The sequence below is a fragment of the Fistularia commersonii genome, chromosome 32 (genome assembly GCF_037954325.1).
Source record: "Fistularia commersonii isolate RoL2024-O1a breed Wild chromosome 32, RoL_Fcom_v1.0, whole genome shotgun sequence".
NCBI classification, from domain to species: Eukaryota; Metazoa; Chordata; class Actinopteri; order Syngnathiformes; family Fistulariidae; genus Fistularia; species Fistularia commersonii.
This window is the reverse complement of record NC_141315.1, coordinates 10,583,836-10,608,379: the sequence shown is the minus strand read 5'-3', so window position 1 is coordinate 10,608,379 and position 24,544 is coordinate 10,583,836. Positions and strand designations below refer to the sequence as shown.

General features: G+C 50.4%; 2 protein-coding genes across 2 annotated transcripts; both read right to left on the bottom strand.

Annotated features, from left to right (window-relative positions):
- Positions 1–1,494: 1,494 nt before the first annotated feature.
- map3k14b (mitogen-activated protein kinase kinase kinase 14b) lies at positions 1,495–13,593 on the bottom strand. Its single transcript, XM_086140036.1, has 18 exons — positions 13,487–13,593; positions 13,163–13,409; positions 11,515–11,587; positions 11,162–11,301; positions 10,416–10,564; positions 9,804–9,879; positions 8,921–9,533; positions 8,693–8,827; positions 8,494–8,623; positions 8,253–8,381; positions 7,182–7,274; positions 5,487–5,650; positions 5,263–5,413; positions 3,983–4,489; positions 3,680–3,777; positions 3,491–3,611; positions 3,313–3,413; positions 1,495–2,374 (listed from the first exon to the last, which is right to left on the bottom strand). The coding sequence occupies exons 2-18, from the start codon at positions 13,354–13,356 to the stop codon at positions 2,210–2,212; spliced, it is 3,039 nt and encodes a 1,012-aa protein (XP_085996162.1). The 5' UTR covers positions 13,357–13,409; positions 13,487–13,593; the 3' UTR covers positions 1,495–2,209.
- Positions 13,594–13,943: 350 nt separating this feature from the next.
- On the bottom strand, positions 13,944–23,314 carry grnb (granulin b). Its single transcript, XM_086139698.1, has 16 exons — positions 23,179–23,314; positions 22,870–22,939; positions 21,244–21,375; positions 21,001–21,141; positions 19,676–19,789; positions 19,380–19,521; positions 19,095–19,207; positions 17,637–17,775; positions 17,456–17,547; positions 17,060–17,210; positions 16,772–16,869; positions 16,407–16,643; positions 16,069–16,332; positions 15,595–15,828; positions 14,786–15,019; positions 13,944–14,566 (listed from the first exon to the last, which is right to left on the bottom strand). The coding sequence occupies exons 2-16, from the start codon at positions 22,870–22,872 to the stop codon at positions 14,420–14,422; spliced, it is 2,241 nt and encodes a 746-aa protein (XP_085995824.1). The 5' UTR covers positions 22,873–22,939; positions 23,179–23,314; the 3' UTR covers positions 13,944–14,419.
- Between the last annotated feature and the right edge of the window lie 1,230 nt (positions 23,315–24,544).

The window sequence follows — 24,544 nt, the reverse complement described above, 5'->3', positions numbered from 1 at the left end:
GTCAGGTGATTGTCGTCTGAACATAGCACAAAATGTCGAGGAAGTGAGGAGGGCAAAAACACACAAGTGTAAAGTTTCAGCCCCAAAGCCTCTGGGAAGCAGCACTGTTTCTCAAATAAGCCAGCTTTACTCGTCTGGCCAGCAGCGGGTGGAGAGCACACTCTTATCTCAACGGCTTTTTTCAGAGCCTGCACTTAAAAGTAGCCGCCTCGAACCGGTGGGTTGCAAGGCCTAGTCCAGAAGTTGCAAGTCTGCAAGTTTTTCTTCTCTATAAACTGAAGCCTCGCCGGCGCTTGACGGTCCTTTTCTGACCGCAAGAACGCTCCGTCCGCATATCCGCTTCGTTTTAAAACATCCAGCGACGTCCTGAAACAAGTGCAATAAATGAAAGGAGTGGGCTCACTCGCTGGGAAAAGTAAACTTTGACACGGTGCCAAGCCGTGGACGCGTCTGAGGTGGTTTTTGAATCACAAAGAGGGGAATTCAGTCAACGCGATCCGGACACGAGACCCTTCGATCGTGAAAACGTGCGCTTTTCGAGCGAGACGCTTGTTCCGTGTGGTTTCGCGCCTGAACCGTGATCCTGTTTGGTCCACAAACAAAGGATAAAGGCTGTTTTGGATAATTCAGCCAAAAGGGGGGGAAGCTTTTGAACCATCGCGTGATGAAAAAAAAACATCTCGTTCTTCTCAAAACCCACAACATGGTCGTCCGAAACCGCGTGTTCCAGAAGCCGAGGGTCACCGCGAAAGGGCTCGGCCTCTTCGCTGTGGCTGTAAACGCCGCGCCTCCGTCACCCGGAAGGGCAGGTCCTGCTCCCGGGCTGCCTGAGAACAGGTCGGTTCTGATTTTGCTTTTCTTCTTCCTGGTGTCAACCAGTGGAACCACTCCTGACGCAAAGAGGCCGAGCTTTGCGAGACACGCGGCTTGACCGCCCGTTCCTGTCGGCGTCAGGCCGGGGGAAAAAAAAATAGTCATCCGCGGAAAGTAAAAACGGGCTCGCCCATCTGCACAAGGGTTCGGCTGCAACAAGTCGACGTTTTAAAGTTGTTCGGATTTGAAGAAAATTTCCGAAAAGTTCTCTGCACGTGGGAAGGGTCCTGCGGTTAGTCAAAGCGAACATCCTGATGATTTACAGCTACTTATTTTCCGCTCACGTCTGCTAGATAATTGTGCCTTTTTTTTTAGTTTACATCTCTTGTTCTTATTTTTACTTATTTATTTTTTACTATTCTGAATGTCTGACAAATTTTAGAAATAATTCCTCAGCATTTTTATGTTCCCTTTTTTTCAAGAATTTCCAAATGTAATTGAAAAAGTCCCCATTATTTTGAAATATTTTTGTTGTTTTAGTGAAACAGAGGAAAAAGGTTATTAATTAAAAAGTAATATTCTAAAATAAAGAGGGGATGAGAGTCCTCATTCATATAAAATCTGTTGCTCAGTGATAATCTCAGTTCAAATACAGGAAAAACATTACAACACAAGACAGAATTTCAAAGTTGAACACAAACCTATTTATATATTTATAGCATTTATTATAAACAAAACATACAAAAATACATCACATTACAAAAAAAAAAAATAGATGACATGTATTTTAAGACCATTAGTCTTTGTGTGTTTCAGAGCTCAACGCATGATGCGGCTAACATGTAATCTGAAGTTACACAGGCGAAGACGAGCTAACACGGCTAACGCTAAGTCCATACTCCACACCTGACCTGCTATTTTGGCTTTCCAGACTTTTTTTTTTTTAAAGAGATTTTTGTGTAACAAACACGTCCCTGCGCATTTCCGTAACAAATATGACACTGAATTATTCTGTCGCTTTGAGACAAATTTGCGTGATTGAGATTCAAAAAGACACATGTCTGCACCGTAGGCCCTCACGCACCGCTGGGAAATAGACCATCGATGCGACTGGGGACTCAAACTGCTTTAAAAAAATTTTGAAAATCACTCCAACAGCTTTAATTCGGGTGGTCGGACACACAGGAAAAAGGGAACTGTAATTGAATTTGCACGCGCTGGAGAGGAGGTGAGAACTTGTTGATCATCTGCTACATTCCATGAGAAAAATCCACTCCAGCTCCGAACAAACTCAAGTTTTTCGCCGGAATAAATTGAAACGCACGTTAGCTTGTTTTGGACTGAATCTTAAGGAGAAGGAAAAGTTAGTGCAAACAGTGTCGGCGGGACGTCCCTGTTATTCCCGGACCTCCAGCTCGCCGTCTCGGACCCTCCACCTCCAGCGCTGACAGCCGTCGGGCGCAGGGACGCAGCGGAGCCACAGGCCCGACCCCCGGACTTCCTGTTCGAAGGACACCGACTTCCTGTCCAGCGTCTCCAGAGTGAAGGTTTTCCCTGAGACCTGGACAAGGGGGGAAGATTGCGAGGTAAACCGGGTCAGTAAGACAGAAAGGTGATTTATTGACAATTTGAATCAATTCTGTAGACTTTTTTAATCTGTACCGATGAGATTTATTTGCAATTTCTTCATTTTTTTTCCCATCAATTTTCTTTGATATCCGTCCTTTAAAGCAAACAGGTAAATGTATAATAATACTAGAAATAAATATACAGTGATCCCTCGCGATAACGCGGTTTACTTTTCACGGTTTCGCTACTTCCCGGATTTGCACGGTGCATCGTGTTCTGCATTCTGATTGGCTAAAAAGTCACTCCGCTTCTTCTCTACCTGTGCGTCAATAACGTTGCAGTTTAATATGTACACGTAAGTAAAATAGCTTGACAAATTTACATGGCGTACGTGCAAATTCCCTTCCAATTGGAGTTTCTCTAAAACCCATAATGTTGATAAAATGCTCTGGAGCGACAAAAGGGCCCGAAAGGCAGCGGAAGATGCTATCTATGGCAGATAAAGTTAAACTTCTGGACATGCTAAGGGAAGCTAAAAGCTATGCGGCTGTCGGTCGGCATTACGGAATGAATGAATCTTCCGTTCGTTCCATAAAGAAGGAAGAAAAAAACATAAGGACGACAGCGGAAATGTATGATAGAGTATTTAATTGTATAATAATAGTAAAAAATAATAAAGGTTTCTACTTCACGGATTTTGCCTATCACGGGTTCTTTTTCCCCGCTAAAAACAAGGGTTTACTGTATGTGTAAAGCGCTGCTCAAACCAGAAGAAATAAGGGTTAAGGAAAAAAAGAAAAAGACAGTCATTCATTCCCTTCCTGTCTGTTCTTCCTGGCGCAACGAGTCATCCACGACAACTAGTGCCCCTGGTGTCCTGGAGGCCTCGGAGTGCTAAACAAGGCCGCGGCAGTGACGTTGACTTCTTACCTGACTGCTAATTCCGATGGCAACATGTCCCACTTTGACCTGCTGGCGTTCACGAATCCTCAGGCACTCGCCTTGGACCGTCTGGATCCAGATGTCCACACCTGCGGGGCCAGAGAGCTAAAAATCACCCCATCTACGATTCGTTGTCGTGTGGCGCTAGGATACCGGCGGCCCTCACCGTCCAGGCTGTACGACGGCGGCCGCACGGCCGACGGCGGCCACTCCATTTGCCCGTCCGTCTGGCTGTTGCAGGAGGAGAACACGCCGGAGCTCAGGTCGTCGGACGAGTGATCCGATTCCTGAAACGGTGCGGGAGGTGTTTCAGTGCTGTTTTTTAAAAGAAAAAAAAAAATCCATGGACGCACACCTTCTCCGAGGGGTCGACGTCTGAGCAGCTGAAACAGGAAGGAGGGTCGTCCCGCGGCTCCGGGGACGGCGTCTGGATCGTGGGGTCGATAAGAACACCTAGAGGACGGAAAAACTGTCACCCCTGCATCCTGCGTTTACGTGCGCTTCCGGCGTCGGACACTAGGGGGCTCCAGTGAGCACGACCACTACGCTAACATGCTAGTTTCCAGGGCGGAGCCTCGTCTCCTGGACGGATTAGGTTGCAGCTACAGAAAGTGAACTTCCCTCCTTCCGGAGGAGCTGCTAGCCGTGTCCGACTCACCGTCTCGGAGGTATTCGAGCTCCACGTCCGACCCCCACGGCGAGCCGCCTGCGCGCTGGCCCTTCCGCAGCAGGGGGAAGACTCCGCGCAGGGCTCGGCGGTAACGCCAGGCCTCCCTCTCGTTGTCCTCTTCGCCGTCGCCCTCGTAGTTCTTCAGCCGGTCCTCCTCCGCCATGTAAATATCCACCTCCGAGTCGGAGTCCCAGCCGTCCGAGGCGTAGTCGTCTCTCAGAGACTTTGGCCAGGACTCCCTGTCCTGAGTCAGCGAGTCCGTCTCCGCCTCCGACACCCGGTCCGAGTCGTCGCCCTCGCCGCCGTCCTCGTCCACGGCGGCGGTTCTCCACGGGCTCACCCAGTGCATCGCTGGCGCCGAGGCGGTGGCCCGCGGGACGGCCGATGCGGCCGTGAGCCCCGACGGCCAGGAACGAGAACCCGCTCCGGTCTGGCTCCGCCCCCCGTCAAGCCTCTCGCAGGCGGTTCTGACGGACCGAGGACTCAGACCTCCGACTGCGGAAGGAAACACAGCCGTCAGAAGAACTAGAGAGAACAGTTCCAGACCTCCTTCGCTAAACAAAGGTACCCAGCATCGCAAACTCTCGCTCCGACTGTTGTAGCCACACCAGATCTCACACAGAATAACATTGGCTAAATATAATGCCTGCTGAACGCCCAGCATCCACCCACATTCTGCTCAGCGGAGCAGGAAAAGATAAAACTTTAAGGCAGAAGTTGGGCGCCATTATGGCATTAATGAATCCACGGTTCGTTACATTAAGGAAGACAAAGCTAACATTAGGAAGAGAGAGACTTTAAGACTTTAAAACGGGGTAACGGGTGGTGATGAGACAAAAAAAATCAAGCGCCAGAACCGCCATCCTAAGAGTTGTAAAGCTCTCATTCTCTCTGCGGCGCTTCATCCGAACTCCTCGCCATAACTAGCGCACAGCACATTCATCATCATTCATTGGTGAGTACCCTATAAAATGATTTTTTAAAAGTATAAACTTTGATTTCTTTGCATGAATAATTTCTATTTACTTTTCATGTAATATGATATTAAATTTACTCATTTACAAGACATTTTGTATTGTGCTGTAATGTTTATTGTACGTTACAATGATCCAAAAGTGTTTAGCGTGCTGTATAAGAGAGTGTGGGAAGTGTTATACGGTGGATGGTGGCTTGATAATAGTTTATCTGTAAATTCACTTTTCACGGGGGGTCTTGGAACACAATCTCACGAAAAGCGAGGGCACACTGTACTTTGAACGTGCGTCCACCTGCTCTGAGGGCCTTGGTCGTTTTCCTGCGGAGCTCCTTCGCCGACGCCCGTTCCTTTGGATCCTTCCGCAGCCCGGCTGCGAACACCTTGGCCGTGAAGTTGTTGCAGTTGGACGGCACCTCCCACAGAGGCGGGGGTTCCTCGACGATCTGCCGGGAGGAAGCGACGATTGAGAACCTCGCGGTGGGTTGGAGAAGCAAAGGTCTGGAAAGGACCACTCACGTGGAGGCACAGCGGGTGCGAGTAGAAGCGCACCCAGGGGTGGCAGCCGTTCAGCATGTGCAGCAGCATGCAGCAGCTGCTCCACACGTCGGCCTCGGAGCAGAGCCCGGCTCCGCGGGCCACCTCGGGGGCCATGTGGGTCTCGGTCCCGGGGAGGGCGGCTCCTGCACGGAAAGTAAACCCCTGTGAAGATCAAACCGGCTCGGGGACGCGCAACGCCGAAGTATTTAGGTCCGTCTTGGAAGCATGGACCACGAGTGGATTTGGAGACATCCAGTCAAAGACATATGTCAACATACAGTCGGGTCACGCTAGCTTTAAGTTAGCTCAACTGGCTAGCTTAACGGCTAGGTTGCTGATAAAAAAAAAGTTAGCATGAGGATGCTAGCATGAGGTTTGCTGGCAGCGCCGATGTGACGTCATGACGAAAACGGCAACAGTTAGCTTGACAACCGGTTCATCAATAAAATATGTGTTGCTGCTTGGGCAACTGTACAGCATGAGGATGCTAGCACGAGACTAGCTGGCAGTGGCAATGTGACCGGATGACGAAAACGGCAAAAGCTAGCTCAACGAAAAGGTCCCTGATAAAATACATTTGGAGTAGCTCCAACAACAGGATAGCATGAGGATGCTAGCTTGAGGCTAGCTGGCAGTGGCAATGTGACCAGATGACGAAAACGGCAACAGCTAGCTCAACGACCAGGTCACCGATAAAATACGTTTGGAGTTGCTCCAGCAACTGGATAGCATGAGGATACTAGCATGTGGTTTGCTGTGATGACAAAAACGGCAACAGTTAGCTTGACAACCAGTTCATTGATAAAATATGTGTCGCTGCTTCAGCAACTATATAGCACGAGGATGCTAGCATGATGCTAGCTGGCATTGCCAATGTGACCGGATGACGAAAACAGCAACAGCTAGCTCAACGACCAGGTCGCTGATAAAATACATCTGGAGTAGCTCCAACAACTGGATAGCATGAGGATGCTAGCTTGAGGCGAGCTGGCAGTGCCAATGTGACATGAAGACAAAAACAGCAACAGCTAGCTAGACAATCAGGTCACCGATAAATATGTGTGTAATGCTACAGCAACTGGATAGCATGATGACAGCTTGAGGCTATCTGGCAGTGCCAATGTGACATGATGACAAAAACAGCAACAGCTAGCTTGACAACCAGGTCACCGATAAAATGTATGTAACGTTAAAGCGACTGTATAGCATGAGGATGCTAGGACGGCTAGCTTGACAACCAGGCCACTGATAAACTATGTGTAGTTTCTTCAGCAACTGTATAGCATGAGGGTGCTAATGCAGCAGATAAGCGTTTGTTGACGTTCACTGAACAAATGGAGATACCGCTTGTGCTAGCATCAACATGGTGCTTATTGTGGCGTTAGCATCAGTGTTGTTAACATATCAGTGAAAACGCTGCAATGCAGGTTTATCCCTCTTCAAGGAGACGAAGCCGGCGCTCCTGCTTTCTCGAACGCCATTTCCCGAGGGCCTTCACCTTTGAGGTTCCGATCTTATCGAGAACCCGCCGCAGAAGAGGAGATGCCACAAAGGTCAGGCCTTTGACTTCACGGCATTTCAGCGGGTTCTCTGACACCGGCGCCCCCCTCGCCCACAGTCGGTCACGCCACGCCGCTTCCCCGATCCGATATTTCAGGAGTTTACCTCACTTACCCCTGAGGGCCTCGGCGTCGCCCGCAGTCTCGGAGAGGCCGAAGTCGCAGAGGAACGTGTCCCTGCAGTCCGCGGACAGCAGCACGTTGTCAGCTGGAATAAAGTCAACACGGCGGATTCAGTCGGACAGCCTGTTTTCATTGGCCGCTCGTTATCGAGCCGGGCGAGCGCCGAACGAGGCGGCCTGTCAGACGCTGTCAGGGTGACGGGCTCACAGGGGAAACTTTCCAGGCATTAAGCGCTTCTCTTTATCTCCGCCGGCGGGTGGAGCTCCACGCCGCCGGCGGAGGACAATGGCGGCGGCGGCCTTTGACCTCCACCCTCTCGGCGGGGATTGCCGAGGCTTTAGGAGGGAAGGTGTCTCTGCGGGATTAGACGCCGCTTTGCCTGGTGACAGTAGAATCAGCTCTCGAAGGACGTGCACGTAAGTGTCGGAGATAATGCTAAGTCCGGGATCACGGCGGCTAAAGCTGAGGTTTGGATCTTCTGCACGAATGATACTACGAGTACTACTGATACAGTGGAACCTTGACTTCCCAGATATGAGCCGTTGCTAGGCGTTAGCTACTCGTCCGTGAAGAAGTTGTTCCGTGAGATACGATGACAGAGAGCATTGACGGGGATTCGGTGCGGCGGACGGCGGGAACGTGGGCGGACGAAGAGTCGTTCAAAACCGGTAGGCGACGGTTTGATGTTTTCAGGAAGAGGAGCGGCTTCACCAAAGTGGAGCAAAGTTACATTTTGTAGCATTAAGTGAGGAGCTGGTAAGTTAAGTTAAGGATAGAGGAGGGTAGGGAAAACTCCACCAACCATCTCCTCCATCTTCATGGTAAATACACGTCATAAAACCACTTTATTTCTTCCCATTCTCTTGAATTATACATCATCTTTTGTTATTTATAATTTAAAAAACATTTAAAAAACGTAGGAGCTTGCCCAAAGAGTCGATTCCAATCCTGAGTCAAGGTATTACTGCGGTAGTAGTAGTAGTACTGTGGTACGTGTCGTACATGTTTATTTTGGGGATATTTTTGTGCTCGCTCGGAATCAAACTGGCGAATCGTTGCCCACCTTTGACGTCCAGGTGAAGGACCCTCCTGTGGTGCAGGTGCTCCAGCGCCCCCAGCGTCTGGTGGAGGTAGTGCAGGGCCAGGTCCTCCGGCAGGCTGTGCATCTCCTTCAGCAGCTGGGCCAGGCAGGCTGGAGAGGGGAGAACGTTTGAGATGCCTCCACCGGAGCCGTCCACAAGTTTTATCCTGATGATTTTGAAATAGCTTTATTATCGTCCGGCGGAAGTGGACTCCTGAGTCACCTGGCTTCAGGTCCATGAAGAGGACCACGTTGGGTCCCTCCCTCACCGCCCCGAAGAGCTCCACGACGCGAGGGGAGCGGAGGGCGCTCCACGTGCTCACCTCCTCGTGGCTGAAATGAGCGAGCGGGATCTGGGACGGAGGAGAAACGATGCTAATCTTCGCCGAGACGGACGGAGAAACCGAACGAGTCCCTCTTACCTTCTTGGCGGCGCACCGGAATCCCGTTCTTTCGTCCCGAACGCAGAAGACGTCGCCGTACGAGCCGTTCTGGATGTGGTGGAGGACGCGGTACTCCTCGCCCTCTCGGTAGCGGCGCCCGTCGGGCTTCAGCTTCTGCGCGAGGAGACACGGACGGCATGAGGGAGCTTCGTCGTGGCGGAATTCTGCCAAACGTCGACGCTCCCCGGATGGACGTGAAGGTCTCACGTTGTGAAATATCAGCCCCTCGTTGGCGTGTCCGCCGCCCTTCCTGACCGTCGGGCCGCGTTTGTTCAGATCCTTGAAGAAAAGCGAAGCCAGGCGTTTGGGCACGCGGGTCACGTTCCCCCTGAGTCGCTCCAGAGCGGCGTGGACGTCACGAACCGGAGCTCCCCGCTCGCCGCCCGAACCCGACTCGGCCGAGGGCGCGAAGCCGGACACGTCCAACAGGTCGAGGGTCAAACGCCACGGGGAGCCGCCTCCGTCCCGCGCGCCGTCCTCAGCGCAGCGTGACGAGTCCGTCTCGCTGTCGTGGGTGTGAACGGACTCCGAAGTCGTCGCCTCGTCGTCCGGCGGCGACACGTCGGCGCACGCGTCGCAGGGGGGGTCGGTGAACTGCGGCGGAGGCGGGATGATCTCGGCCGAGGACGAGGTCGTCCCGGCCTCCGCTGATTTCAGCCAGTCGATCTCCTGCACCCAAAACCCCCTGATGATTGGCGGTTCGTCCTGCCGCCGCCGCCGGCCCGGCTTCGCCCTGGTTTTCCTGCGCTGTTTCCTGCGGAGAGGGACGAAGAGCTCCTCCTCCGAGTCGCTCGTGGAGGCGGCGTCCTCGCCGGGAGGCCTGGAAGTTCACGACATAAACATAATTATGATTCAAAGATGATAATTACAATTACTCCTCATGACATGCTGATGAAAGATATTTTAAAATGTAAATGACATTTTTATAACCATTAAAACCCAGCACATCTTTGGGTGTACTTCCACCGCTCACCACAGGGGGGCAGTGCGCCCCCAGATCCACTGCAGACTCCTGCTTCAGTGGATCAATAATCGATCAATAGACCTTATCAGATACATATAAACGCGAGTGTCGGTGATATGTGCGAACCTGCGCTGTGGCAGCGGGCCGACCCTCAGGCTGGGAAACTGCATGGTTGTCGGGCAAAACTCTTGGAAATCTTCCCCTGAGAAAACACAGTTTGAAAACAAACTTATCGATCGGAGCCGATCGAACGAATCAATAAAGAGCGGCGGTGATTTTGCTGGACAAACAAAATCAGTAAAGTGTGATAATTAGACATCATTTGTCAATATAAGATAAGATAAGAACAACTTTATTTATCCCGAAGGAAATTGTTGTGCCACAGTTTCAAGCAAAAACATAACAATAATAGATAATAGCAGGAAGGATCTAACCTGTAGGATTAAAGGGACACTTCCCAATTTCATGAGATTATAGTGTGTGAAAATTTAAATGACCTAAAAATTATAACCCAAAAAGTGGAAGTTGAAATGGAATTAAATCGGTATTTTTAGAAAAATAAGACCAAAGGGAGGGGGCGGAGCCAATCCCAGCTGTCGCTCTGGCGAGGAGGCGGGGCTTAACCTGGACGTGCCGCCCGTCAAATCGCACGACCGTCCGCCCTCTTGTTCCCGCCCGCGGACAATTTCGTGTTTGGTGAAGCTTCCGACGGAGAACGCGTCCTCCTTCAGGTCTTACTCTCGGCCTGGGTGACGATGGAGGCCCCCGGGCCCTCGTGGTTCCGGTCCTGGCCCTCGGCGAGCTGCTTGGCCGTTCCCCGCAGCATCGCCCGGCTCAGCGCCGGCGAGTCCGTTTCGGCGTGGAGCGTCCGTGGGGCGGCCATGTTCCTGTGTCACACACCAAATATTAGCATTTCAATCCCCCCCCACACACACACACACACGCCTCTAATTAAAGCAACACATTTGTAATTGGTGGCGTCCCGGCATGAATGAGCCCCGCCGGGCGGCTATAAATAGCGGCGGGCGTTTGGCGGCCGCATGCCTCCAAGCCGGCCAGCTGTCGGAGTCTCTCTTCCCCGCCGCCGCCGCCGCCGCCATGTTGACAGAGGATGAAAACAGTGACGCCCGGAGAACCCGCTGCCCCCCGTCCTCCAGGGAACCCCGAAACATGTTTCACGCTAACGGCTCTCAGGACGCCAAAATACAACGTCGGGTGGTTCTTACACCGTTTCCTGACCTCTCGGGTCATTTCTCAAGTCTAAAACCTTCAAAAAATAAATCACTTATTTTCAGCTTTTCGCCCAAATCTAACCATTTAATCGTATAAGATAATAGTTTCCACCTTCAAGGTGTGTTAGATGTGATTACAGGGTGATGAAGATCTGACCGAACCTGAAGAAGAGACAGCGGGATCTTAGTAACACACACACACACACACACACACACACACACACACACACCGTGAAGCAAAGCTCAGCCTACCTGGCCAGTCGGGGTCGGAGGCTCCGATGGAAAGTAGACGGAGCGTCTCCGCCGCTCGCCGTCCGTCTCGTGCGAGTGTGTGTGGAAGTGGCGTCCGTGTCCAGGAGTGACCTGCCGGCTTCCCGCCCCCGCGGCCTCTCCTGATTGGCCGATGGACCATGTGTTTGAGTTATGAGCTCTAACACCTCGGTGACCCCCCCGACCCCCTCCCACACACACACATTCTGGATGGCTTGAGCCCCCCCCACCAACACACACACACACACACACATAACCTACATCCTTTGATTATCTAACGCATAATTTACGAGAAATCAAATTAAAAAAAAAAGGTTTTGGATTAAACTACTTACTTTTGTGTATTTAAATGTATTTTCCATGTTTGCTGTGTAACATACAGCCTTCAACTTCAAACCTGCACGGAAACTTTAAGAATAAGAATAAGAATAAGAACAACTTTATTAATCCCGAAGGAAATTGCTGTGCCAGAGTTACAGAAAATATAACAGTAATAAATAATAAAAGAAAAGGCAGAATTAGAAATAAAAATAAACTATAAACTATAAAGTGTCTCAGTGATAAACTATAAACTATAAACTATAAAGTGTCTCAGTGAAACTATAAGTGTCTTAGTAACAAGTGAGGTAAGGAGTGCACAATAGTATGATAGAAGGGAAAATTGTAGTGTAGCTATTATGAGATGAAATATTGCAGTTTCTGAATATTGGACAGTATAAAGTGTTAAGTATAAAGTATTAAGTATAAATATTTATCCTACACCTGCAATATATCACTAATAATAACACGTCTTATATTTTATCATAATCTGACGCCCTGTTCATTCATATTTACATTTATAAAGCACAGGATTATAGAAGCTATACATTCCGGCGGGGGGGGGGTCTGGGGGAATTAGCAAGATGCCATAGGAGGGAGTGTGTGTGTGTGTGTGTGTGTGTGTGTGTGTGTGTGTGTTTTCCCTGGCAACATCTGAATGGGAGCAGGTTCGGGCCAATGGCGGCGGCGCCAAGGACGTTTTCACTCCCACGTCAAAAGGGTTGTGTTTTTCCTCCCCCCGCCTCCCGCGTCCGGGGTCGGGGGGCTAAACTTAGAGCCGAAAAGCCTCGGCGGGGGCAGATTTGGCTTCGTCTTTCACGTCACACCGGGCGGCAAATTAGTAAACGAATGCTCGGCGGGGCGGGGGACTGGAAACATTTGGAGAGCAAATGTGATTCGGGAAGGCGGGTGGAGAAAGGAACGGCCGTAGCAACCGAGTGGGAAGCGCTGCCTAAATGTCAGGCGTGGGCGAGTGGGATGTTAGCTTAGCATAAATGGAGAGCATGGAAAGTCCCCCGTGCCTGGTGTATTCAACAATAACGCGACGACACGTGGCGAAGCGGCTACAGCGAGGCAGCTTCCGACGGTACGGATGCTAGGCTAGGCAAGGCTTCGTTAGCCTCATAAACTCACACTATTTTACTTGGAATGTCCGCGTGCCTCTCCCTGCCAGCAGGGGGCAGGAGGTCAGATTTACCCATCCAAATGTTAGCCTAGCTTAGCATAAATAGAGAGTGGAAAGTCCCACAACACCACAATGCGCTAGGTGGTGAACATCCTTCTGTGAGCCAGCTTCCTCCAGTGCTGATGCTAAGCTAGGCTAGGCCCGTTAAAGACAAAGACGGACGCTTTGTTTGCCGGATAAAGTCGTATTTTTTTTTAACTGGGAATGTCCGTTTTGTGTCTGCCCTGGTTTTCAGGAAAACAATACCAGCCAATCCCAGCGGGCCTTCGGACAAGGGGCGGGGCTTGAATAGATAAAACCATGTATATAGGATAAAGTCATGGCAGTGTAATGGAACAGTAATTGATAAAGGAAAACCCACTGAGCTCCGGGGAGATAAAGAGTACTTCTCTGGAGGACCGAGGTGCCCTGGAGTCACAAAGACGGGCCTTTGTCTGGTGTCTGGAAGGTCTAACGGGCCTTCTGAGAAACCTTCTGACCTCATTAGTGTCTTCAACGATCTGGGACTTCTGTTGCCACCAGGGGGAAACTGGCATTCCGGCCGAGTTGGCAGTAAACCCTCCTCCTCCTCCTCCTCCTCGGTGAGTGTTTTCCCAGGTTGCCATAGCAACATCCTGGCCTCCAGGCCGGAGGAGGTAAGGGGATAGCGTGGAGGCGGCGTGGGCGGGTTCATCCGGTCCGACCCCCCCCGGGTGACTCACCCGGCTGGATTCTCACCTCCTCCCCCTCCCCGCAGAGACGCAGAACTTCAAGATCTACACAGAGCCAAACCTAAAACTTCTATTTTTGAGTCGGGGTCCTACTTTGGTTCTGGGTTCTCCTGGTTCCTCCCACTGACCCGTCTGTGAACGGTGAGGATGAATCCCTGCATGTCTCTGTGATTGACAGCCTAGGTGTCCCGGTTAAACCCCGCCCCCTCCCCCACAGACGGCCGGGATTGGCTCAGGGCTCCTCTGACCCCGCCCCCTCCTCGTGACCCTGAAACGCAGCATCGACAATGATTTCTAGTGTTTGAAGAACCCAGATCAGACTGGAAAAGACGACGCTTAAAACCATCACACTTTATAACAACGTTAAGGGGCCGGTCTTTAATATAATTTATAAAACATTTACGATCATCAGGTTTTTTGGAATCAGGCTGCTGATATTGTTAGCATGTTAGCTTGAAAAGTTGCAATGCTCCACAGCACAAATCTGGAGCCCACAATTTCTCTACACAATCACACACACACATCATCCTAAACAAAAGGAAAAAAAAAATTAAATTCAACTTCACATTTATTAGCCTCATCAACGCATAAAAGCTCAAACAGACGCAATTTAATCAACAGGCAGGGGAGATGTTTCCAGGAGCGGCGGCTGGAGGTGGAGGAGATCTCCACCTGAGCCCCGGCAGGAGAAAATGATCTGAAAGTGTCCTCACGTTCAGGTCCTGCCTCCGGGAGCAGGAGGCACAGATACATTCAGCTGTTTGGATTGGTTCGAAGAGAGGGACGGGGAGCACGTGGACAATGACGGACATGGATTCAGGGGGATCTCAGCATGTACTCGTGGAGTTGTAACCTCCACTGCATCCTTTCACTTCGGCAGATGAAGTCTCTGGACCAGCGCCACCTGCCCAAAAATTTCTCGAGTGCGAAACAAAATCTGGAAAATCAATTTTGTTGAATGAGAGAGCTAAAGCAGGACGACGCCGCCCCCTCGGCGAGGGGATGATCTGCAGCAGAGGGAGAGGGTCAGAGTCCCCGGGGGACAAAGTCTCTGGTCCTGCCCCTGTAGAGGACCTCCCAGGCGGGCCGCCTCCTGCGGGCGCAGCCTCCGGCCTCCAGGTCGCAGGAGAATCCGGCGGGGCAGCAGTGCTTGGAGTCCGAGCAGCAGACGGCCTGTCAACACAAAACACGGCGTCAGGCGGAGGAACGGGACGGGTCTGACGGACGGAACCCCGAGGGGTTTGAGGTTCACCTGATCCCAGGCCAGCAGACTGTACCAACCTGGACAGCCTCACTCTGACCTCTGACCCCAGAGCATGCATGTACCCGGAGTTCTATCTCCAGGTGTTTCACGGGTCTGCGAGTTTACTGAAAGCCGGATGAAGATCGTACCCCGGGCGAGGGGCAGCAGGCCCACTCGGTGGGCGACGTCCTGCAGCAGGTCTCCTCCTCGGGGCAGCGGAACTCCCCCGATCCTCCGCACGGCGCCCCGGATCGAAGCACCCGGACCTGGGGGAGGGCGCCGACGAGAGCGCCGGCCTCCTCCTTCTTCTCACACGTCCCCGTCTGCATCTTACAGGTGTAGCTCTGAGGGCAGCAGTGCTCCAGGTCGTCGCAGCACACCGCCTGACGAGAAGAGCGGCGGATTAAACCGCTGACAGACTGACGTCGTGGTTAGCAAGTCGGCTAGACTCGCTGAAATGGTAATACAGTGTACCCTCATCCTTTTCGCGGGAGTTACGTTACAAGACCCCCCGCGAAAAGTGAATTTCCGCGACGTAGAGATGTGATCATTTTGATGGTATCTGTAGATATAAAATAACCCTCAATGAGCCCTTCTCAGGAGTCGTGTTGCAGAAGCCATCTCTTCCAATGATGCGTGCCAGCAAAGGAAATCTTGTATTTTATTAAATTAATTTTAGTTTAATTTTACTGTATTTTTTAGTGTTTTAGACTAGAATATTACTATTTCATCACAATCTTTTTAAAAAACAGCAAAAAAAAAAAAAAGGCAAAAGAACGATAACTCATAAGAACCACTGTATGCCAAAAAATTGACTAACTTCTATTGACATCACAGCTCATGCTAATGACACAATGCTAACTGGCGTGCCAACAGATCAAGCTAACTTGCAGCTAGCTGATTCATTTCATCCTTTACAAATTTCTCCTCCGAGCAGCTGATAGAAGAGTTTCCCCACCTTGACCAGCGGGCAGCAGCCCCACTCCCCCGAGGCCAGCTTGCAGCAGGTCGTCCCCGTGGCGCAGCTGCTCTTGTCGTCACACTTGACGTCCCCGATGGCGCCGGGCTCGGGGAGGGCGCTCACCTTGGTGAACCAGGGGATGACGCTGGGGCCCCGGGAGCAGGAGGAGCGGTGGGCTTGGCACTGATGTCCGGCGGGGCAGCAGTGGGTCCCGTCCTGGCAGCAGACTGCCTGGAGAGCAGCAGAGGGCGCTCAGGAGCTGGATCTCAGCAGGTTAGGACCACGGAGGACCTCGACCTGCGTTACCCTAAGTCTTGGATAAACCGCTTACTTAGTCTTCTTTTTAGATTTCACCCCCAAGAACATTAAATCCAAGATGGAAAATTGATAACTGAAAACGAGCACATGTACTGACGTATTTCTTTACTTTCACAATAAGTGAGGCTGTTCCAAGAGGGGGCTGGGACTCACATTGGGCAGGGGGCAGCAGCCCCACCGGCGGGCGTCGCTCATGAAGCAGCAGGTGGTGTCTCTGGGGCAGCTGGTCCGGGGGTCGCACATGTTCTCGGGGGGCCGAGCCGAGCCGGCGGCGGCGGCGGCGGCCCGGGCGCGCAGGGCCGGGACTTTGTGGACCCAGGGGAGGCGGGGGGCGCTGGGCTTGTCGCAGGTCTGCTGGGCCACGTTGCAGGTGTAGCCCCGGGGGCAGCAGTGCTCGTGGTCGTCACAGCAAATGGCCTGCGGGGAGGGAACAGTGCTTTACGGACTTCATTTCTTTTGTTCTCACTGACGGCGAAGGCTTCCCCTCTGACCTGGGGCAGGGGGCAACAAGCCCACTGGCCCGAGCCCTGCTTGCAGCAGGTGGTCCCCCCGGGACACAGTGTCTTCTTGTCGCACCGCTCGTCCGGCGGCGCCCGGGATAGGGCCGGGAGCTTCTCCGCCCAGGGGCGGGGCCGGGACGCGCCCGTCGGATCGTCGCACATCTGGGCCTCCAGGTTGCAGACGGTCCCTTCGGGGCAGCAGTGGATGTGGTCGTCGCAGCAGACGGCCTGCCGGGTTGACAGAGCACACAAAGGGACGCCGTCATCCCCGGGTGTTTGCCGGGAAGTGCTCGCTCCCCACGCCTCACTCTCAGATGACGTTTTTCTTTTCTCGATCCCGTTGTGAGCGTCGTTACCTCTGGCAGGGGGCAGCACGCCCACAGCCCCTCGGGTGAAGTGCAGCAGGTGTCTCCATCGGCGCAGGACACCGTCTCGTTGCAGTGGACGATAGCAGCTGGAGGGGGAGAGGAGACACGGCGGAGATGATCCTGGCTGACGACCAGCCGCGTCAGTCCAAGCGTTTCCGCAGCCCGTTTGTGACCAAACTGATATCAAACTATCACCACCGGGACGTAAAGAGAACTTTGGATTCCTCTCGGGCAGGAGACGGGCGTGCCGTAAAACCAAAGGTATCTGATGCTCACCCCGGGCGGTCGGGTCCACCAGCGGGGCTACGCCGCCGGAGATCCTGTGGGCCGGGCCGGTCCTTCCCCGGGCGGAGACACAGGAGCCGTGGACCAGGTCACACTGAGTCCCAGACGGGCAGCAGTGGATCTGGTCGTCGCAGCAGACCGCCTGCGGAGGACAGAGGCGGCCGTCAGATCATCGCTCGGCTCTCGTCCGCTAACCGGCTTTTAGCTGCTTGAATGTCCTTGCAATTCCAGCAACGGACACAATGGTAAAATTCATAGTAATCTCAGAGATGAACCTACGAGACAGTTCCTTAAAATGTGCAGGAGACTCAGATAGTACCAGAGGGTGAATGACAAGAGTCCTTTAGATGCTAAGCTATGTCCCCTCCTCCAGGTGGGGTTACTTACGTCTGGCAAGGGACAGCAGCCGTAGGAGCCGCTCGTCATCAGGCAGCAGGTGGTCTCGTCGGGACACACCCAGCGCTTGTCGGGACACTCCACTGAGACAGAGCCCACATTCACAGCGTTAAAGCACCATCACACGTGTCCAAAGGGTCAAAGTTTCTTCCATCCCTGGGCCGGCGCTTACGGTGGTGGGTTGCGGCGGCGGCGGCGGCCAGGACCTCCGTCAGCGGGACACTGCCTGCCGTGGACCTGCAGGCCAGGTGCTCCAGGTCGCAGACGGTGTTGCTCGGGCAGCAGTGCACGTAGTCGCTGCAGCACACAGCCTGCAAAACATTCAGTCATTTAGGAGACTTCTTCAGACATAACCATATTCTAGCCTCAGAAGAAAAGAACAGTTCCAGACCTCCTTAGCTAAACAAAGATACCCAGCATCGCGAACTCTCGCTCCTACTGTTGTAGCAACACAAGATCTCACACGGAATAACATTGGCTAAATATAATGCCTGCTAAACGCCCAGCATCCACCCAAAAGTCTGCTATAGACTCCAAGCGGAAAGCTTGAAAGGATAAAACTTCGATATGTTAGAGGAAGGCAGAAGCTGGGCGCCATCATGGCATTAATGAATCTACGGTTGGTTACATTGAGGAAGACAAAGCTAACATTAGGAAGAGAGAGACTTTTAGATTCAGTAAAACGGCAAAATGGGTGGTGACGAGACAAAATAAAGCTCCCTAAAGCTCTGGTTCTCTCTGCGGCGCCTCATCGGTATGCCTCGCCATAACTGCCGCACGGCACATTCATCATCATTCAAGTTTGGGCGCAGCAAAGTATTTTCAATGGTGGGTGCCCTTTAAAATGATTTATTAAAAATAGTAACTTTGATTTCTTTCCATGTATAATTTCTAGTGAATTGACATTGAATATGATATTTAATTTACTCATTTACAGTACATTTTGTATTGTACTGTAATGTTTATTGTGCGTTACAATGTTCCAGAAGTGTTTAGCGTGCTGTGTAGGAGTGTGGGAAGTGTTAGATGGTGGCTTGATAATATACTGCTCAAAAAAATAAAGGGAACACTTGAACAACACAATGTAACTCCAAGTCAATCACACTTGTGTGAAATCATAGTGTCCACTCAGGAAGCAACACACATTCATTTGGACTTGTTTTAAGGCCATTACATCAAAGTTGGATCAGCCTGGAGTTTGTTTTTACACTTTAATTTGGAGTGTGATTCCTAATCCTGACCTCCATGGGTTGATACAATTGATTTCCATGGATCATTTTTGTGTGATTTTGTTGTCAGCACATTCAACTGTGTAAAGAGCAAAGTATTTCATAAGAATATGTCATTCATTTAGATCTAGGATGTGTTTTTTAAGTGTTCCCTTAATTTTTTTGAGCAGTGGAGTTTGCAGGAGGTTGGTAAAGGGTTGAGCGCGGTTCGTTGAGGGTTAATATATCTGTAAATACTATCAAAATTATCACGACTACTTCACGGAAATTCACATTTCGTGGGGGGCCTTGGAATGCAAAAAAAAACAAAAAATGGTTTGTTGAATTAATTCCGTGGAATCAGGTTAAAATATATGTCAAGTTATTATCCGTAACGCTTTCTTCTCATGCGTAACGCGTACGTTGTCGTAGGGGCAGCAGCCGAATTGTCCGCCGGACATCAAGCAGCAGGTGAAGCTCTCCGGGCAGGTGATCTGGCCTCCGGGGCAGGTCACCGGACCGACGGCGGCGGATCCTGCGGCAGAGATGGACGGTCACTCAAGGACGGCAGAGCGTCGCCGGCAAACCGTTTTAGAGAGCGGTGACATTGACGATGAAAAGAAATATACACGGCATCAGCGGGTGATTAATGACAGAGACACCGAAGAGCCTTCGCTTTGGATCTTCAGGATCTCCATCTCCCCCACCTGAGTGGTTGGCACGCCTCCGGGCCGGAAGCTTCTCCAGCATGGGGAAGGTCCCCTGCGAGGCGGACAGGCATTTGGAGTGGACGAGGTCACAGGTGGTCCCGCTGGGGCAACAGTGGCGCTTGTCTTCGCAGCACACCGCCTGCAGAGGAGGGTAAAAACCTTTTTGGAGACGTCTGGGGAACTTCCTACGTCTATGAAGGAGTGGTTCGTACGGGGGACGGATCCTCCCGTCCGGGGCCTGAGGTTGGGAACGCGCCGGTTTGACGGCGGTTCGGAGGTGGTGGGTGCGTTACCTTGGGAAGGTCGCAGCAGCCCCAGGAGCCGTCGGGGAGCTCACAGCAAGTGGTTTTCTCCGGACACTCTGACTCCCGGTCCGGACAAATGATGGCCTTCAGCGGCTCAGCCAGCTGCAGGCGTGACGGCCGGCGCATACCAACGACGACGGGGAGGGGTCGGGGTTCGGGAGGGGAAAAGACAAGTGTCAGCTGGAGGGTTGCTGCCGGATGGCATCATCCTGAACAACGCCATCCATTTATCCCTTTGAGTACAAAATGGCAGCGTGGAGCTGCTCACGTTTCATGCAAAGGCTTACAAACAGATCAAGATCTTGGAGTGGAAATGAAACGATCGGGTCGAAGTTGTTGAGGTTGAAACATCGGCGTGATTGCAGATGTTGGAAATGACGGCTGAGGTTGATTTAGTGCTGCTTTCCTAAACAGTCCGGTCAAATGCCCGCGCTCCAGATGACGGAGCAGGGATCGGACCGGCAACGGTAAAGAAAAAATAAAACCTTGAGTTTGCGAAGCTTCTAAATCATCTTTACCATCAAAAAACATTTTAAATATTTTGAATTCCTTCAGCAAAGACTTTCAAATAACCAATAATAGAGACCACAAAAACAGCTCCTCCTGATGAAACCCCGTGCTTCATTAAAGACCACCGAGTCTGCAACGACACCCTGGCTGTGTGTGTTCTGGAGGAGGTGCGACTGCAGCCTGTCAATTTGTGCGAGTGTGTCAAGAGTGTGTTACTCCGGGGCATTGCAGGGTGATGCCAACAAGCATATATTGCTGGAATAGAATAAAGTGAAATTGCACATCCACAGCAGGTGGCAGTAGGACTCTCATTGTCCGAGTGTGCGCAGAGTATTACCTCTACGGTGTAGGTTTTTTTTTTTTCCCCACCGAGCACACATGCACGCACATGCGCACACACAGCAGGAGATATGAAGTGCACGGAGGTCACGAGACAAACAAAATAAAGTTGAAAGGTGATACGAGGAAATATGAGGAAGCGTATGTAGCGCTTGGCTTCACCGTGACTATGAGGAAAGGCCGGTGCGTTGACGGAGAGCTGAGAGTTGCAATATCACGCTTCGAAAACCCGTGCGCTGCAAAACGTGCTCGTTGTAGCCATTAATCCCGACTTCCTAAATTTGCTAAAAAAAAAAAAAAAAAGAAGTTTAATTTACTTTTGTAATGTCGGTTAAATTGTTTGATATATTGTGCTCCTGAGTTAATGTTGCTGAACAACTTGAATTTATAATTTCAATTTACTCGGCATGTTTCTGAAAAGCGCACAGCAGAAGAAAAAATAAATAAAAGCCTGAAAATGTCACCTGAGGTTGGAGTGGCGTCCGTGTGGCGGGGAGCCGCCTGGCCCAGGGCAAGGAAACCGTCTTGTTCACACATCTGGCCGCGACCAGGTCGCACACCGTCCCCTCGTAGCAACAGTGCAGGTGATCCGAACAACACTCGGCCTGAGGAACCAGGTGGGGGAGTTTCACAAACGTCGTTGAGAGACCCGTGACTGACTGAGCGACTGAGGAAAGACATCCACCCATCGGTGTCCAGGGACTCACGCGAGGCAGAGGACAGCATCCGTATCCTTCGGCGGCGTCCCTGCAGCAGGTGCTCCCGTCCTGACACATGCTTCCATCCGGACAGACCAGCGCCGAGCTCAGACCCAGCAGCGCCAGGTACAGAATCCCCACCTGCAGGGAGGAGCGTCAGCGCACGTTTGAGGCTAACGAACAATCTTATGGTTATCTTGTCTGACGATAAATGGCTGAGCAGCTGGAGGACGAGGACGCAAACATCCCCGGGAATTAAAATGGATTTTCACACATAGGCTGCGACGTCCCTGGAGGTTATTGCCGTGGCGGTACTCGTATGTTTGGCATTTTGTGTCATGAGAGGCAGCAGGGGGGCGAAAATACATAGGCCGACATTTCTGTCTCGGCCACTGGAGTGGATAGATGGAGGAGACGCCAGCGCTGACTTAAAAACACGAGAAGCAGGAACAAGCAGAATCATTGCACAACTCTACCCTGTTTCAAAAGACAAAGTGGTGACGGGCTGGAAGACAAAACTGGTTCAAGCTATCGGCTGTCCGATGGACTTCCGAGAACTGAAGAAGCCTCTCGGATGAGGGATTTTGACATAACTTTCAAGTAAAAACAAAAATAAAAAATGCAAAATAACATTCACTCACCTAAACATAATATTGGTCTGTCTGAGCGACAGTCACTACAGCTTCATATTTGGCCAAACATTAGGCATTGTCATCGTGGCAGGCCAAATTCCACACCATAAATCCATATTTGCCAAACATCAATAACGGCTTGCTGTGCGGCCAGAGATACGAATTCAAATCAGCATGGGTTGCTTTTTAAAACATCATTGAATGTCTTCCCTTCTTTGTGTGGTCGTCCTGGCTGAAGCTCAGACCAAACGCCTCTGTCATGTGGTGCAGAGGCCCGCTTCTTCACAACACGGCCGGATCAAAAATAAAAGCTGCACGGGAAGCGGTCAGGGGCCGAGATGCCCGCGGGCTGTCGATGTCGAACTGCCGGTCCAGATGCAAACTTCGAAATCAACTTAATGTCGTTATCATGACTTATTGGGTTATTTCCACTCAATAAGTCAGCTTTCAAGCCACGAGCCTTCAGCCGACCCAGGTCAGGTCAGCATATTCCTGGCAAAAACCTTCACTTTTACTACTTTCAATTTATGACAATAATGTACTTTTAACGTTAATGTACTTAACATGCCAGCCGGTAAAACTTTGGCTTCACCTAATCCACAAAAGGACAGTATGGGGTTTCAGATATCGTTTCTCGGTTGCAAAAACCACTACATGGCGCAACATCTGCACGCAATAGGTGGTCAGCACATAGGACTGCAGATAAAGTAAATGATAGTGTGTGTGTGTGTGTGTGTGTGTGTGTGAAGTAAACCTATAACCTGACTGCAGGTATTTATTGGCAGCCTTGCATTGGATTTATCAACAAATTAATAATAACAATGAATAAAAAAAGCTTTTTGTGTGTGAATGTTGAAAAAGATACATTTAAATACTCAACATTGCCCCTTCTAAGCTCCCAAAAAGCGTATTTCCTTGCAGTTTCTCATAAAATAAAACATATTAAAGTCATGTCAAAGCTCAGATAAAGGACATTAAAGAGAACAGCCGCTAGTTTCTTTACCATTGTTAGCTGAGGGCTTCAGAGGGACTTTACTAGCAGCGGGCACAGTGACACATACTCTTCTCGCAACCTGGAAAAGACAAATAAGAAAACAAGAAAACAGGGCGATAGTGAGAGGGGTGTAAACTTTATAAATCCAATTATTTCTCCGGAGGGAAGCGACTCTGCGAGCGGACGGGAGACGCGCAGCTTAACCGGAACGGGCAAAACAAGTTAGCTTAGCAGGCTAGCGGCTAACAAAGGAGCTAACTCTAGCGCGGAACTAAATTAACGGTTTTCCTTCCCTTGGCTTAACGGCGGGTTTCTTACCTTTTCGGCGATTTTACGGTAACGGATCCGGTAACAGAGATTCGGGGGAATCACATCGAGATGTAAGCTTCTTCAAGAAGACCGGAGCCTTTACACATGACATACACTCACGTGATGCTGTGTCGTTAAGGTGGGCGGCGACGGCGGACGGACGTTAGCTAGCTTGCTAGCTAGTTAGCTCGGAAACTAGCTTGCTAGCTAGATAGCTAGCTCGCTTGTGCGCATGCTCACAACCATCCGCAAATTGCGGCGGGGATAATAATCATAATAATAATAATAATAATAATACATTTTATTTGAGGCGCCTTATCAACACTCCGTAAAGACATAAAAATCATTAAAATGAAACACTAAAGTGACAATGCGGCTTAAAAAAAACAAACAAAAAAAACATGTTTGTATATTATCTGTTTATATGTATGCACATGTTTGTATGTGCTCTGCTGTGACAGAGTAATTTCCTTTATGGGGATCAATGAAGTTTATCTTATCTTATGCGTATATACACAATATACATTATTATAAAACATATACACACTGGTTTGCACAAATAGCTAAAAGTGATGTCAGGTGGAACAGACTTTTCTAAACAGATGGGTTTTGAGTAGTGATTTGAAGTGGGGAAACGGATGTAAAAGCTGCCTTTCAAATTTAAACCCCTGAAATGTTTCGTTTTTAGATGTATTGATTTATTTTATTGACCTCTTAAATGGTACACTTGGTTAACTCTCTGTCTTCTTATTGTTAATTTTACGGTTACACGTTTTATTATTTTTTTTAAAACAAGATTCCGTTATGCTTGTGTGTTCATGCTTAATAAGTTAAATAAAGTAGAGGGAAAAAAAACACGCACAAGGAATTGCATCTGCTGATTCCCTGCTCAGCACTGTTCAATAATGTGCAGTAAAAAAGCGGAGAGGTCAGAATCTTACCACGATAAAGTGCAGTTTAAATGTCATCAAATGTCATTGTTTCTCTCTATGGAGCAGGCACGTCAAACTCTTACAGCCTTTTGGGAAAATAGCTTGACCTTTGACCTCCGGGATCTCCCAGTGGCCTACATGTATTGTTCCTGAGGATGCTGATAAGATGTCACGAGGTCAAATGATTTGTGAACCACATTCTGATTTAGAAATACTCTTTCTTGAGACCATAAAGGGAAGTGAAAGTTTTCTCACTGAAAAAGAATCCACGCAGAATCCCGATGACTTTGTCCAAACAAAAGCAGGAACACCGGCTGACCGTGGGAACAATTTTATTTCTATTTTGCCTCATGTACAGAAAGAATCCATTTACAGTTTACAAACAACTGACCGGGTTCGTGATGCGAATGAGTTTACTGCACAGGATGAAAAGCCTACAGATC

What these genes read in the sequence shown, in the direction of transcription:
- map3k14b (XM_086140036.1), bottom strand. Translation starts at nt 13,356, where the DNA reads ATGAACCCGCCCACGCCGCCTCCACGCTATCCCCTTACCTCCTCCGGC. An exon ending in AGGGGCTGATATTTCACAAC is followed by an intron (nt 8,828 to 8,920) that starts GTGAGACCTTCA and finishes CTCCTCGCGCAG; the next exon opens with AAGCTGAAGCCCGACGGGCG. An exon ending in CGCACCCGCTGTGCCTCCAC is followed by an intron (nt 5,414 to 5,486) that starts GTGAGTGGTCCT and finishes TCCTCCCGGCAG; the next exon opens with ATCGTCGAGGAACCCCCGCC.
- grnb (XM_086139698.1), bottom strand. An exon ending in GGACGCCACTCCAACCTCAG is followed by an intron (nt 19,790 to 21,000) that starts GTGACATTTTCA and finishes TCACGCCTGCAG; the next exon opens with CTGGCTGAGCCGCTGAAGGC. An exon ending in GCTGCTGTCCCTTGCCAGAC is followed by an intron (nt 17,211 to 17,455) that starts GTAAGTAACCCC and finishes TGTCCTCCGCAG; the next exon opens with GCGGTCTGCTGCGACGACCA.